General features: G+C 30.6%; 2 protein-coding genes across 12 annotated transcripts; one reads left to right on the forward strand and one right to left on the reverse strand.

Moving 5' to 3' along the window:
* Window positions 1-1,075: 1,075 nt before the first annotated feature.
* Window positions 1,076-9,030, reverse strand: LOC105201345. 7 transcript variants are annotated; one of them, XM_011169331.3, is made up of 13 exons: window positions 8,781-9,029; window positions 7,805-8,463; window positions 7,622-7,734; window positions 5,695-7,545; window positions 5,484-5,610; window positions 5,256-5,386; window positions 5,090-5,176; window positions 4,893-5,003; window positions 4,604-4,716; window positions 3,461-3,631; window positions 3,238-3,365; window positions 3,008-3,158; window positions 1,713-1,878 (listed from the first exon to the last, which is right to left on the reverse strand). In XM_011169331.3, the coding sequence occupies exons 1-12, from the start codon at window positions 8,799-8,801 to the stop codon at window positions 3,017-3,019; spliced, it is 3,654 nt and encodes a 1,217-aa protein (XP_011167633.1). In that variant the 5' UTR covers window positions 8,802-9,029; the 3' UTR covers window positions 1,713-1,878; window positions 3,008-3,016. The 7 variants fall into 7 exon arrangements, 5 of the variants coding, with proteins under 5 accessions (XP_025996151.1, XP_011167633.1, XP_011167632.1 ...); XR_005576140.1 differs by having other exon boundaries at window positions 3,260-3,365; window positions 5,484-7,545; window positions 8,781-9,030; XM_011169330.3 differs by having other exon boundaries at window positions 5,484-7,545.
* Window positions 9,031-10,301: 1,271 nt separating this feature from the next.
* LOC105201346 (bolA-like protein DDB_G0274169) lies at window positions 10,302-14,563 on the forward strand. 5 transcript variants are annotated; one of them, XM_026140364.2, is made up of 4 exons: window positions 10,302-10,539; window positions 13,205-13,419; window positions 14,201-14,269; window positions 14,380-14,563. In XM_026140364.2, exons 1-4 carry the CDS (start codon window positions 10,500-10,502, stop codon window positions 14,458-14,460), a joined length of 405 nt encoding a protein of 134 aa, XP_025996149.1. In that variant the 5' UTR covers window positions 10,302-10,499; the 3' UTR covers window positions 14,461-14,563. The 5 variants fall into 5 exon arrangements, with proteins under 5 accessions (XP_025996149.1, XP_039312320.1, XP_039312322.1 ...); XM_039456386.1 differs by having other exon boundaries at window positions 14,201-14,563; XM_039456387.1 differs by lacking the exon at window positions 10,302-10,539 and having other exon boundaries at window positions 12,516-13,419.
* Window positions 14,564-14,630: the final 67 nt, after the last annotated feature.

The following is a 14,630-nucleotide window of genomic DNA, read 5'->3' on the forward strand; positions in this document are numbered from 1 at the left end:
TTATTTCTGTTGAGGTAGACAATTTATTTGGAATTATTATTTAGAATAACGATTTAAAAAATTATTTATTGAACATTATAATTCGACATTAATTTAATATTGCTACTAGATCATTCAATCAGATTTTTAGATCTACACTGATTTCATTCTATGCGAGCAAAGTTTACCCTCTCCTTAGAGTAAATCTCGCTTAAAGCAAAACGCGGTTCATAATTGTTCTGTTTCACATCGGACTTGCCATGCAAAGCGAGGTTCATCCCCTATTTAATTCATCCCAGACACCCTGTATATACAAATTTCTTGCAAGAATTTGACTGCAGAATCTTTCAGGAGAATTGAACAGAATGAGGAAGCAGATCATAACGTCCTGTTGGCAGAATCTTTCAAGAATCTACTGCAAGATTTACAGCAGATACATTCAAGTTTCTTGCAAGAATCTGCCAACAGATACGTGCAAGTTTCTTGCAAGAATTTGACTGCAGAATCTTTCAGAAGAATTGAACAGAATAAGGAAGTAGATCATAACGTCCTGTTGGCGGAATCTTTCAACAATCTGCTGCAAAATTTACAGCAGTCTTGCAAAAAATTGCTACTAGGATACCAAAAAAATTCCAGAATGAAGTTAATTTGTGTACGAAACTTCTGTTTTAAATATTTGTAACAAATCATGTTTAGAGTAGAAACAGAAAGTAATTTTTTATATAATTTACTACACGTACATCCAATAAAAAGTTTTTATACAATTTAACATTAATTTTTTTTCATTGCTTGTTTTGATTTTTCAAGTTTAAACAAATTTTCATAATATTAGCAATTTATTACATATATTTATATGCTTTGTGTTGATTATGATCTTTTTTGTAACTTAAGTTGATAAACTCCAAAAATTGATGAAGACTTGATAAACCGACAAATAAAATAAAAACTAAACTTTTATTTTTTAATAAAAAAATTTTTTTAATATTTATTAATTTATAAAACCTGCTTAAGAGACAGAAGGAATTAAAGTTCTCAAGTTACAAAAGTATTTATGGGATTTGCGTGAATATGTTCAAAAATTATAATGTCTAGGAAATAATTATAAATCTTTTATTTTTTTTATAAAAACTATAAAAGTCTTTTATTAAGTATTCATCTTTTCGTATTTACATTTTTGGCATAAAAAAAGAAATAATAAACTTATACATCTTTGGTATGAAAAATATTTAAAAAAATTTGTATATCTTTAGTATAAAAAAATACTATTAGTAATACTAATGAAATACGAAACTGTAAAATTGTAGAATTATAACTAAGTCATTTCGTTATAATACTATGACTAATAATACTAAAACAAAATGTAAGTATACCGACCACATCTTAAGAACTTAAAAACTTTAGAATATGTCTTATAATTACAAAAACTTTTAAAACTTAAACATTTTAGAACACATTTTCAGTACTTTTAAAACTTAAAAACTTTAGAATTTTTGCATTTTGCATTTTTCAAACTCTTAAAACTTATAAATTGTACAATATAAACTACTTAAAACAATTAGAAAACTTAGTTACTTTACTTATCAACTAATTGGTTTAAAATAATCAATGGGCGTGAGTGTTTACAAATGCATAAAGAGAAAATATCAAAATCAATGATCAATAATCAAATGGAAATATCAAAATCAATGATCAATAATCAAATCATTGATTTTGATATTTCCATTTTCTCTTTATGCATTTGTAAACGCTCACGTCTTTCCTATTCGTATTTCGCTTCTTTCCTTTCTTGATGAATCTTATTTTCCTCGATCCGTTGCTTTTTTGAAGTCTCTCTATCCTCACGAATATCGACTATAAAATTTTCCAGTATGGTCTCAACCTTTCTCTTTTTAGTTGTATCTAATATGGTTAATTAAATAAAATAATATTAAATGAGAGTATATTCTAATAGCGAATTCGGTTGGACTGCACCAGTGTGCACTGGTGCACATTAAAGTCAACGTACATGAATCGATGTAAGATGTGTGTTCATTGTCAGTATAAATATATAAACAGATTAAATTATGAAATTTTCTCTTTTATGTTATTTGATAAGATACAAGTATTAAAAATTTCGCCAGTCGAGATATTTGCAGTTTATTTTTATACTAGATCAATGTACAACGACCTTGATATGCACTAGTGCATCCGACTGAATTCGTTATTAGTAGAGACCCTATATCATAGTATATTATATATATATAAATTCATGAAATAAATGACGGAAAAACTTATATCAGATCGATTCAACTGTAGCAATTTAGGTATTCTATAGAAATCTATACATTATATATATTCTAAGTCTATATAGAGCATTCTGCAGAATATTTAAATTATTCAATTGTCAGATTTACTTTAAAGTTGTTAAATAGTTTACATCTAATTAATATCTTATTTAAATTTTCACATGTAAAAATGTGAAAACAAAGATAATTACCTTTTATATTTATATCGACTGATTTTTATTTAGGTATGCATCAATGCTTTATATTTCTTGTATAACTTGACTTGGAACAAATGATACTTCGTACATACAATTTATACAGTTGTTAAATGATAATATTAAACATGAAAGCAATATGTTTGAAGTGTTATATTTCTATAATTCTTTAGCTTTTTATTTTTCTTCTATTTTAAAAATATTTCTTCTAGCCCAAGAAAATTATTTTAAATTATATTTTCTTATTTTATGAACAAAAGTTAGTAAAAGGCACTTTTGTATTATTTATTGTCATAAACGGACAAAAATTGTAATGTTTATGATTTTTGCATGCCCAATCATCAAGAAAAAAGAATCTCTTTTCAATACAATTTACAAAAACAATATAGTACATTTACAGTTAGTATTGAAACCAATATATATATTTGTATGACAGGAAACAAGACAACATATGACAGAAATAAATAGAAACATAAAGAAAAATATTTTTTTAGAACAAATTCGCAATTTTTCTTATCAATATAAAAAATAACGTTCATGTGAAATTACCGTTTGAAGTTATACATACGATACTTCGGATTCTGATAGAAAATCCTCTGATTGCAGAATAGTTTTATGAAAAGTATATGTTATCTTGTGGTTTTCAGGCTTCTTTATTGATGAATGATATGGTTGATAAATTGTTCGTGAACGGAATGCACTAAATAAACAAAATAGATAACAATATAAATCGTGCTCGTTAAAGTAAAATAAGCATTTTATAAAAATATAGAAATTACTTGGATTTGGTTGTATCCTTACGTAAAATTTTATTCGAGGTTGTTTCTATTTTTGGCCGTTTCCTTAACTCCATGGTATATCGTGTTTCTGGATCTGCATTTTCGTTTGTTTTAGAATTACGTACACGCTGCATAAAAAAAGGATAAAAAATATGATTTCTTCTTCGAAAATACATAATAACAAAAATGACTTTATTTTTGTTTCGATGAATTTCAGTGTTACCTTTCGCGGAGATGGTTTTTGCTCCTCTTCGCTGGACTCTGTACTTGAGAACTTACGTGCTCGTTGTTTATTGTATTTTCGAGATTTCTTATTAAATCTTCCTGCATTGTTTGTACAATCTTTCGTCTTAGGTGATTTTTTGGAAGTTTGAAGATTTTCGGTGACAATCGTCTAAATTTAAAAAAAATGTGCATATACATATACATATAAAATATAAAATTTTTCATTAATAAATTTATATTTAGTAGAAATGTGATTCCATGAATTTATTTGATTTATATTAAGGCTCCTGAGTACTCGCCGCGGCCATATTGAAGTCGTGACGTCAGAAGCGAGAAATTGCGTGAAATGACACGTAATTTTGTCCGACATGCCATTTGTAAATAAAGCCAATTTGGATAAAACAAACTAAGCAGATGACTTTAAAACACTTCTAAATATCGGTCACGACTATCCTTTTTCCGCCTAACAATCAGTAAATAGTTGTAAAAAGCATGTAAAGTGAAGCAATTGAAACAGGAAAACACATGGGCACATAATTTTGTCCGACGTGCCATTTCTAAATAATGCCAATTTGGATAAAACAGACTAATCAGATGGCTTTAAAACACTTCTAAATATCGGTCACGACTATCCTTTTTTCGCCTAGCAGTCAGTAAATAGTCGTAAAAAGCACGTAAAGTGACGTCTATTCAGACAGGAACACACGGATAGCTATTAAAAGGAGTGAAAAATGTACTTTTATGTATAAAATTCAAAGAAACTTTACTCGCGGTCCATTTTTACGAATTTGGTAAATACGAGACAAGTCATGTTTTTACAATGAAACACATAATAACAAAATGACATGCACGATAACATTTCATCGTCAATCTGTCACGTTTCACGTGTATTAGTTCTAATTTTGTCCGCGACGAAATATCGCTACCGTCAACGCGGAGTTCTCGGCTGAGGAGTCAGGAGCTTTAAAAATTTTATTTGATTCAGGTAACAGTATTTGCTTATTTACACTTTGTTTTTTGGAATTTACTTTCTGTTTCTTTTTCTCTTCACTATTCTACATTAAAAAAAAAAATTATGAAAAATGTTATAAAGCAAATACTTAAATAAAGTAAATATTTCTTTAGTTACAGTAACTTTTACCATAGTATTCTTCTGGATTTCTTTTGAATTATCAGTCAGCAAAAGAACCGATGATTTCTTTAAACTGCCTGGACTATAGACAACTGTGTTATCTTTCAAAGTTATACGTTCGCCTGTATAAAAAATATATGTAAAAAATATATAATAACTGTAAATTATTCATCTATTTTTGTAAAAAATTAATCTAGTTTTTCACTTGAAACATAATAAAAATTTTATTTTTATTGTAAATACGTAATTATTAAATAATAAATAATAGATTAAAGATTTTGTTAATTAATCTTTTTACCTGCCCAGTAATGTAATGGAGGTATGATATGACGGCCTCTCGAACTAACAGATGTATTCAGTAAATTAATTGTTACATCATGAAGTTTTGTCCTAGCTTCTTGAACATTGTCTGGAAAATGAAAGTGATTACAATTTATATAAAACATGTAATTGTAATATGTTTAATAAAAATATGTATTTAAAAAAAACTCTTACCGCTCTGCATTCTCCAAGTCTGACAAAATTGCTTGATTCTTGCAGGACATCCATAACGACATTGTTTCACAAGTTCCTTGGGAATATCTAAATACGAAGCGATAATTATTTGACAAATATTAATTATATAATATATAATTCATGTCGCGGATTTCAGATACTTTACTATGCTTGTTGTCACTTAAATGTCCATGAAGTGCATAGAATTCGTGATTCACCGTTTCGATCAGTGTTGCTGAGTGTCGCCTCAGCACAATGTCCGTACTAAACTTCCTGTTTACAACGTGACCAGCTCCGCTATAAGTAGAAAAGAAATTTAATCTATTAATTATTTATATTATATAATTACATGTGAGCCTTTAATCATTAGTTATGTTTTTTTAGAAGAACGTACTTGATCAATTTCCCTTGAAAAATTAAACCTGATTGAGATTTTGTATATTGTACTACTTTTGGCATCCATGCAGTTAGCACTCTGGGATTTTCTTTTGTTCCAAGTTTGCTGCTTTTAGGTTGCTCAGCTATGGAGTTTGTCAACAAATTAAGATTATTAAGACTCCTATTATCCAATTTATCTTTATTATTTGTTATCTCTTTTTTATTACCATCATCTGTCATGTTCAAATGAAAATCATTAATTGTAGGTTTTGTAGCAATTGATATATTCGATTTATTTTTGTTATTTGTTATCAGATTAATTTCTCTTTTATTGTCAACTGTTGTCTTTGGAGAATTGATACGATTGTCATTAATCGCAGATTTTGTAGCGATTGTCATTCTTGATATAGATTTCTTCCTATTATTTTCCTCCAACAGTAGAACATCTTTGTCCTGCTTATCCTCTTTCTGCACGATTATCTGGGAATGAGATTGTACAGCTTTTTCTCTCTCTTTCGAGCTTGCTGTACTTATTCTCAAATTCAAATTTACCGGCATCGAACTGATTATAGTGGGTTTGGCTTTCTTTATCGCAGTGTTATTTTTTGTTGGCTCAATCAATGTGTTATGTAATATTGGAGATGTCAGAGACTTCTTGAGCAAGTTGCTATTACTTTCGCTACTTATTACATCTTGGCCCTTAACATGTGATGTTATCGTATTTCTACCCGATCTTCGCGTATTTGAGCTCACCGTTATTGCATCTGTGTCAGAATTCGTGGTGTAGTCAACATCCGCAACAAATGACGAATATGTTTCTTTTTGAATCCTATGAGGAATTTTCTGTTTCTTTATAAAAACATTCAAATTGACTTTCTGATTATCTAAACAAATATCGGACGGTTGTTTATTTTGCGTCACAGACTTGCCTCCCCTGTATATATCAAAATTACTCTGTTGTGCTAGTTGTTTATTTTGCGTCATAATCTTGCTTCCCCCGTTCCCAGCAAAATTATTGTCAGACAGATTCGTTGCACACTTCTGACTGTCCGGTTTTTTTCCCACTTTACGTCTGCATAACTTTCTAGATGTTCTAGGTCCTCTAGCTTTTAAAACTCGTTCAAACGATATTTTGGGCACGCCTGCATAAATCTCGCTTTCTGATAAATCTGAATTCTTGTCGTTTTTTGGTTTATTAGCATTTACTGGATTTGATAGCTGCATAGTGTTAAAATCAATTCTTAAACTTCCGTATCCTAAATCAGTGGAGTGCCCATACATATCAATATTATTCCTTTGTATCTCGCTTCTTGGTTCCATTGGTTTATTTTCAAGTTTATTAATGTTCGTACGACTGTTACTGCATACTAAATTCTGTTGCATTGATATTGTTTCCGGCTTAGATGTTTCGTGACTTATAAAGGACACCGAGTCGTTATTGCATTCTGATTCGGTTTTGTAAGACACTACATAGTTCAAGCAATCGAACATCTCGATAATCTTCTCAATATACTTCGGAGGACAATTTTTGTCTGTTAAATTATTGATAATGATGTTCAGTTTATCCTCTTGAAGAATATCCTTCAATGTGTTCTTTATTTTTTTGGAACTGTTTGATAGATTTATGTTTGATTTGACATCTTGCTTGTTTTCATCATTGCATAATGACTTTACGTGCCCTGTTTGCACGACAGGAATTATATCCCTTTGGGAGTTAGAGATAAAAGATTTTACAGACGAAATATTTTTCTCATAATTTTGTGAATTATCAGTAAGGCGATTATGAAATTTTTCCTTCTTTTCAAATGTATTAAATTTATATTTCAGATCTTCAGTCTTAGGATGCTCATTTAAATTACAAGATTTTGCTGCAGAAATAGCTTTTTTATTTCTGCTACATGTGTAAGTCAAATCTGTCAGTTCGGTCTTCAAATCGTCGTCGCTGTCAGTAATACGGGTGGGCCAACGAAACACAACTGGACATCCTTGGCTGATATATGTCCTCCATATTTGGTAAACATTCTCCCAATCATCAGGAAAGCCATTGTAAAATTTTCCACGAATATAATCCGGCAATGCTGTGTAAAGTATACATACTAGTTATTAACATGTAAACTCTACAATTAACAAATTTACAAATGTACAAATTGTTACCATTTTTCTCATCAGCAATATTTCCTTGCAGAATATATTTGTGCTTGTATTTGGATTCAACACATATCGCAGAGTATCTTCTTATAACCGGTTTGCTACGTGCAACCCTTCCACTGTTTCCAAAGAAAATTAATTATTAACATTTAAAGAAATGCCAATCAATATGTTTTATTTTTTACTCACCAATTTAATGTCCCTTTAATTAATAACTCATATTTGTTATTTAACATAACTTTCCATTTTGTAAACACTTGATCAATCTTATAATTAGTATTGACAGAAGTCGCTGGTGTGACAAAGGTATTCAAGTTGGAATTTGTAGCAGACATCCAGCTTGGAATGCTCACTAAAGAAACCCTATCTACCATGGAAGACTGTACAGTATTGTTAAACGAAGGGAGCACCGCTTTTTTGCAATTTGACAATGTAGGGACTCTGCTATGTGATTTCCTAGGGGTGCGATAAACCGTGCTACTCAGTGGAGGTGGCATATTATGATCAATATCAGGTATATCCTGCTGGACATGGTACCGATTGACACTAGATGTTATCATTGCTGCTGGATTGGTATTATGCCTCTTTTTCTTCAAGAGTATGTTTCTCAAATTATTGCTGGAAGCTAAGACCTCGCTTCTTATCGGAGAAGATGGCGACAGAATTGTGCAGTTGGAATCTATGGAGTCTACATTAATGCTAGAGATGCTGGGCCAGGATGTCACTTTCGTGGGTGACGCTTTCACGTCACGCAAGTCTTTGTTGTGTTTCTGCTTCAGTAAAGCCAGTTTTAAAGAGCATTCCAATTTTTTGAATCGTTTATCTTCTTCCATAGCCCTAAATGTAGTCTGTGTGGAAAAGATTTAAAATTCGTATGTACGGTAATTATGAAGGAGACGGTCTTCCTCAGCGATTTTGAGGAAATTAGGCTCATTCAACGCGCTTTTACATAAAACTAACAAATCTGGCAGAAAAAGTGTCACTCTACCATATATATATATATATATATGGTAGAACGCGACATATATATATATATATATATATATATATATATATATATATATATAAACATAAGCTTACGAATCAGAAATTAAATAACATTTAAATTGATAACAGAAACATCCTTCAAATTTTCATGTCGTAGAAATGTATACATGATACATACCGAATGACGGTTGGCCATCATAAAACGTGTTTTGAGGTTAGATTCTCTGTTTGTAACACAAATTTACGATCAAAACTTTCACTTTTAAAAGAATAGAACTAGGAGAAAAAGCTATAGTTGACGTGATAATGCGATAACATAAACGTTAGTTTGTGAACTTAACGTTCCTGTGTTTTCCCTTTACTTACGACCATTTACAACGTCACTAACCGATTAACAAATATCTTCGAAATTTTTAAATTTAAACATGTGTATACATATATACATCTCTCTTTTTCTAAGAAAGAGAGAGAGAGAGAAACTGTAGTTCTTTTTCTGATAAGTTTCTGAACGCATTTAAGATAAAGAGTTCAAAACAATTAACATTTTTTTATTTTATAATATTTTAAAGATCTCGAAATTTTAGCTTGAATAATTTTTTAACAAAATAATATAAATAATATAAATTTTTCGCTGAATGTAACTGTTATGGCTCTGGCAGACCAGCGCGATTTGCGACACGCGACGCGCGATTATCCAATAGGCGTACGTCTTTTCAAAAAATTGTAAACGCCTATTGGATAATCGCGCGTCGCGTGTCGCAAATCGCGCTGGACTGCCAGAGCCATTAGCAAAAGAACGCTTGCTGTTGTGTATTCTTCTATACCTAAATCTGATTGGATCTAAATCTGAAAGAATACACCAATAATAGCGAGCGTTTACTCAACTGTTGAGTCTGCTGAACGCACTTATTACGAGACAGCCCGCGAGTCCGCGCATCGAACATGGTAGAGCTTCTTCTTCTTCTCTTTAAATTGGCACCCGTCCCCAGTGAATTTAGGGCAGGGACGATTTGGCCATTACAGAAAGTTGTATGGGAAACAAAAGGCTTAAATGGGAATACAGGATATAATTGTGCAAAAAAAAATTGAGTTAGAGAATCGAAAACATACATGGCTGCGTTTGGGAATACACATCGAGTGATTTGGAGTAGAGTCCTATATAAAGAGAGAAGCGACATTGATGTCCAAAACTCTGATTGGTAACCTGATTGATACTTGATTGGCTAAACGAGCAGCCATATTGTGACCACAGCTGTTTGCAGAATGATACGAATGGTAGGCTTGTTTTCTATTCCTGCACTAGACTGCACTGGAACATTCTTTCTTGCTTCCACTAACTTTCAAATATATATCTATTTTATTTTAAGTGTACACTAATTCAGGGAGTTCAGGAACAGAAAACAAACGGGGTGTTTGATGACGTTAGAGCGGTCCCAAAATGGCGGTGGAGGACTCAATTGGACACTGAAGGTTGTGGTGGGGATTCGATGTCGCTTCTCTCTTTATATAGGACTCTAATTTGCCGTTTGTTTTCTGTTCCTGAACTCTCTAAATAAGTGTACACTTAAAATGAAATAGATAGATGTTTCAAAGTTAGCGAAAGCAAGAAGGAACGTTCCAGTGCAGTCTAGTGCAGGAATAGAAAACAAGCCTTTGGAGTGCCGTTTTATCTTTGTTGTTGACTGAATGCTAAACAAGGATAAAACGATGCTCGGAAGCACTCGGTGTCAACGGTGTGTATTCTCGAACGCATCCCATATGTATGAGGAAGTTGAAAGATGAACGAGAGAGTGAAACAAAACTAAATGTTTTCAAAGATTCAGAATAGCGGGGAATTCGAGCTCGAATAGATTCGGAAATAAACAGTGGATTATATATTAATTAAAATTGTGTATAAATGCATAAGGCAAGATTGCTAAAATTAATATTAAGAAAAGGTGAGCATTTTACGAGATTGAAATTATTTCAAGGTTAGAATAAAGAATAAATCAAGTTAAAAGAAAATTTAAGCTCGCACAATAACAGTTGGATCTTTATTATTGCACTCTTATCAATATTATACGCATATTTTAATTTACAAATTTGTTTCTCACGTATGACAAAGCAATTAATCGTAGTGATAAGATTATTATATAAAAACATGTTAAATTGGAAGATTCGTGAAGATACGATTTTCTAACCTTAAATGTTTTGGATGTTGATTTGTTTTTTCGCGATGTCACGCGCGCACAATGTGTGTATGTATGTAATAATTTTTATTACACGCTTATTCCATATACTAAGATATACACCTGGATAAAATTTCACTAAACGTGATAAGGAACTAGTCATGCTCCATCCTAAATAGATAGCCAATCTGTTGAAGACAGATTTTGCAAAATATCTGTAAAACATTTGATATCAGTAGAATATCAGCAGAAATATAACAAAATATAATTGTGGATTGACTACAGAAACTAAGCAGAATCCGTTCATGATCATTTAAATAAAATACTCCTTTTGAAAGATTAACAAATAACAGTCCAAATAACCAAGTATGTCTCAAGTAAAATCGTGCAAATCTGTGGTTGTTCATGATGCTGGTAACTCGGTAATATTTGTCTTCAAAAATTCTAAGTACATAGTCATTGAATCAGCTGCACAGGCAACAATATATTATATTACTAACAAATTAATGGTAAGATAGCAGTATCCAAGTCTCGCATTGTCAATATAATTTTAAAAGTCTGGGAAAAAGTTAGAGCTTTTCAATTTTTCCATGAATTTTCTCATTTTCCAGGGAAACAAAATTTTTCTAATAAATTTTTAGAAAAGTTCAGCTACAATCAAGAAAATTTGTGGAAAAATAGAAAAGACTTTTTTAAGTTTTTGAAACTAGTCGGCAATATGACAACATTGTGCAATTGTATAAATTATTATAGCAGTATAACAAATTTTTAAAATCAGATTTAAGTTCAGATCACAACACAAGTTAGTGGCAAATTGCTATACAAAGTTATCATATCGTGAAGGCATCAATTTACCAACTCAGTTGCTACAATTCTGCTAGAGGCACATGTCATAATTTCAAATAGCATACCAACAATATTATGACATCATGATGACAAGATATGTTAGGTTCCTGCTGTTTTTCTATTGCTATATTATGATTAGCAAATCATAATGGCAGGAAACCAAGCTTCAAGAGAGATAATGAACAAAGAATCTACACTGAAATAATTATTGAATTTGCTGACACTACTAACATTTCATTATCTGGGCTACAATATCTACTTGAATTTGCTGACAAATTGCTAACATATTGCTAATGTTTTACTGAAATATTTAGCTACATTTAATCAACTTACTTTTCTACAAGTCTGTTGACTTAAATTATAACTAGCATCTTATGCTTTAAATATAATTTTTGTTTTCTCATATCTTTTCATATTTCGACATAGCAATTAATATGCAACTGATATTTGTTTCATTTCTTTAAAAGGCTTAGCATTCAATATAAATTGAAAGGTTTATCAGTTAAGATTTTCCAGCTTGAAAAAATGAATATGAATGTATTACATGATATATGTATACAGGGTGTCCCATTTTAAATGACCCAGCCAAATATCTCGAAAACTAAACCCAGTAGACAAAAATGTTTCAGACAAAAGTTGTATGATTTCGAGGGGGACATAAGATGGTGTCATTAATTTGAACTTGAATAGTTGCTTGAAGGTCACGTGAAGGTCACCTTCAATTTTTTTAATGGAACTGCCTATTTTTTATTGCATATTCTTGTAGCTTATCTCGAGACCTTTCCAAAACATTACAAGAAAGTTTATTTTCGTTGAATACTTCCGAGTTGTGAGGCTTGAAAGCTACGGTGTACTGTAACTATTCAAGCATCACAACTCGGAAAATATTTAACAAAAATGAACTTTCTTGTAGTGTTTTGGAAAAGTCTCGAAATAAGCTACAAGAATATGCAATAAAAAATACAATATTAGAATATCGGTAGTTCCCTATTAAGGGGTATTGGTACTTCTCTAACATTCTATATTTTTTATTGCATTTATCTTATCATTTCATTCATATATATTTTACAATGGAATTTTTGATATTTCCATCTTTAAAATAATAAATAAGGAACAAAATTTAAGCAATAAAAATAGATAATTTGTAATTTAAATATATAATTTTTTATTATATTGATAAATATTGACGTAAAAAAAAATAAAATTGTATAATGGTTTAAGTTTAGTGACAAATTGTTGCCATATCTTCAATAGTAGTATGACATTATATTTTAAAAAGAATTATAAACATTTTACATTTTTACATGAAAACGGTATGGTAAAATATAATTTTTTTAATTAAAAAAAATTCTTTAACTTTATTCTTTTCTATGAATATAGTTTTTTTAAATTTTTTATATTCTTTTGCATTTAAATTACTTAAAATTCTTATATATATAAAATTCAATACGATTTTAAAAAATTATTTACAGAAAAGTAGTCAAAAAATTTGATCAAATTGTTAAATAAAAAGATTAGAGAACTTTTTGAATGTGCATCATTATTCATAAAAAAAAAAATAAATATAAATTAAGAAAAAAAATAACAGATTACAGTACATTTCATCAGCGAAACATGAGCAATTGCGAAGCACTGAATAGACCTATAGAGAATTCGATCAAAGGAAAGTTGGAAGCTGCACTGAAACCCCTTCATTGTAACGTCATTAATGAGTCCTATATGCACAATGTTCCCAAGAATTCTGAGACACACTTTAAGGTAGTGGTTGTATCAGAGAAATTTGATAAGCAACCGTTGATCAAGGTAAGTATCACTGATTCTTAGTTTTTTCTAATTTCCAAACATTTCATTTCAATTAATTTTAAGACTCCTGACGCCTCAGTCGAGAACTCGGCGTTAACGATAGCAACGTACCATCGCGGACAAAATTAAAACTAATAGGTGTAAAACGTGACGGATTGACGATGAGATGTTGTCATGTATGTCATTTCGTTATTATGTGTTTCATTGAGAAAATGTGACTTGTCTCATATTTACCAAATTCGTAAAAATGGACCGCAAGTAAAGTTTCTTTGAATTTTATACATAAAGACACATTTTTAACTCCTTTCAATAGCTATATTTCCGTGTATTTTCCTGTCTGAGTAGGCTTCACTTTACGAGTTTTTTTTACTGATTGTTAGGTGGAAAAAGGATGGTTAAGGTCCATTTTTACACGTGTTTTAAAACGATCTCGTTTTGTTTTATCCAAATTCTCCTTATTTACAAATGCCACTCAGCATGTCGGAAACTTTTACGTGTGATTTCTCGCTTATGATGTCACGACTTCAATATGGCCGCGTCGAGTAGACAGGAGCCTTAAATAGATTGTGTTCAAAAAGTTACTTTAATTAAATATGAGATGAAATATAACATATAAGTGATATGAAAGTAAATCATACGAAAAGTAATAATATTATATGAAGGAAATAAAATAATAAAAAGTAATGATACTAATCTATTTAAATGTTTAAATAATCAAAATTAAGAACTATTGATTCGCATAATCAGAGTAATAGGATACCTGAATTAATTATTAATTTAGCGACACCGGATGATAAACCAATTGCTGCAAGCGGAACTGCAAGGAGGCGTACACGCTCTATCAATTGTAGTAAGTAATAGTTATTATTTATTAATTAATCCTTCATTATTAGCGCGAGACAAGAATTATGACCTGTTGAAAATAGGTAAACAAATCTATATTGTTATCTATTGTCTAAGGCAAAAACACCAGAGCAATGGGAGGCAAGCAATAAAACGGTGGCTGCGAGTCCTGTTTGCAGGGGTGGTTTTGGAAAATAGTGTCGTATTACAATTTAGCAATTAATTATAAAAATAATAACTTATATTGCGAAAATAATTTATGTAATATGTAATAAACACATATTCCGCTGCGATTTATAAATGTTTTTTTTTCTTTTATTAAATGAAATCATTATGCATGAAACGTCTTTTGTATACTAAAAAATTCA

The sequence above is a fragment of the Solenopsis invicta genome, chromosome 13, assembly GCF_016802725.1.
Source record: "Solenopsis invicta isolate M01_SB chromosome 13, UNIL_Sinv_3.0, whole genome shotgun sequence".
Classification (NCBI taxonomy): domain Eukaryota; kingdom Metazoa; phylum Arthropoda; class Insecta; order Hymenoptera; family Formicidae; genus Solenopsis; species Solenopsis invicta.

Excerpts from the sequence above, each read along its gene's own strand:
- LOC105201345 (XM_011169330.3), bottom strand. The coding sequence starts at position 8,801 with ATGATGGCCAACCGTCATTCG. Across the intron at positions 5,004-5,089 it reads GACTTGGAGAATGCAGAGCG|ACAATGTTCAAGAAGCTAGG; the intron begins GTAAGAGTTTTT and ends TTCATTTTCCAG. Across the intron at positions 3,632-4,603 it reads AAATCCAGAAGAATACTATG|ACGATTGTCACCGAAAATCT; the intron begins GTAAAAGTTACT and ends TTTTAAATTTAG.
- LOC105201346 (XM_039456385.1), top strand. The coding sequence starts at position 13,147 with ATGTGCATCATTATTCATAAAAAAAAAAATAAATATAAATTAAGAAAA. Across the intron at positions 13,420-14,200 it reads ATAAGCAACCGTTGATCAAG|CGACACCGGATGATAAACCA; the intron begins GTAAGTATCACT and ends TTATTAATTTAG.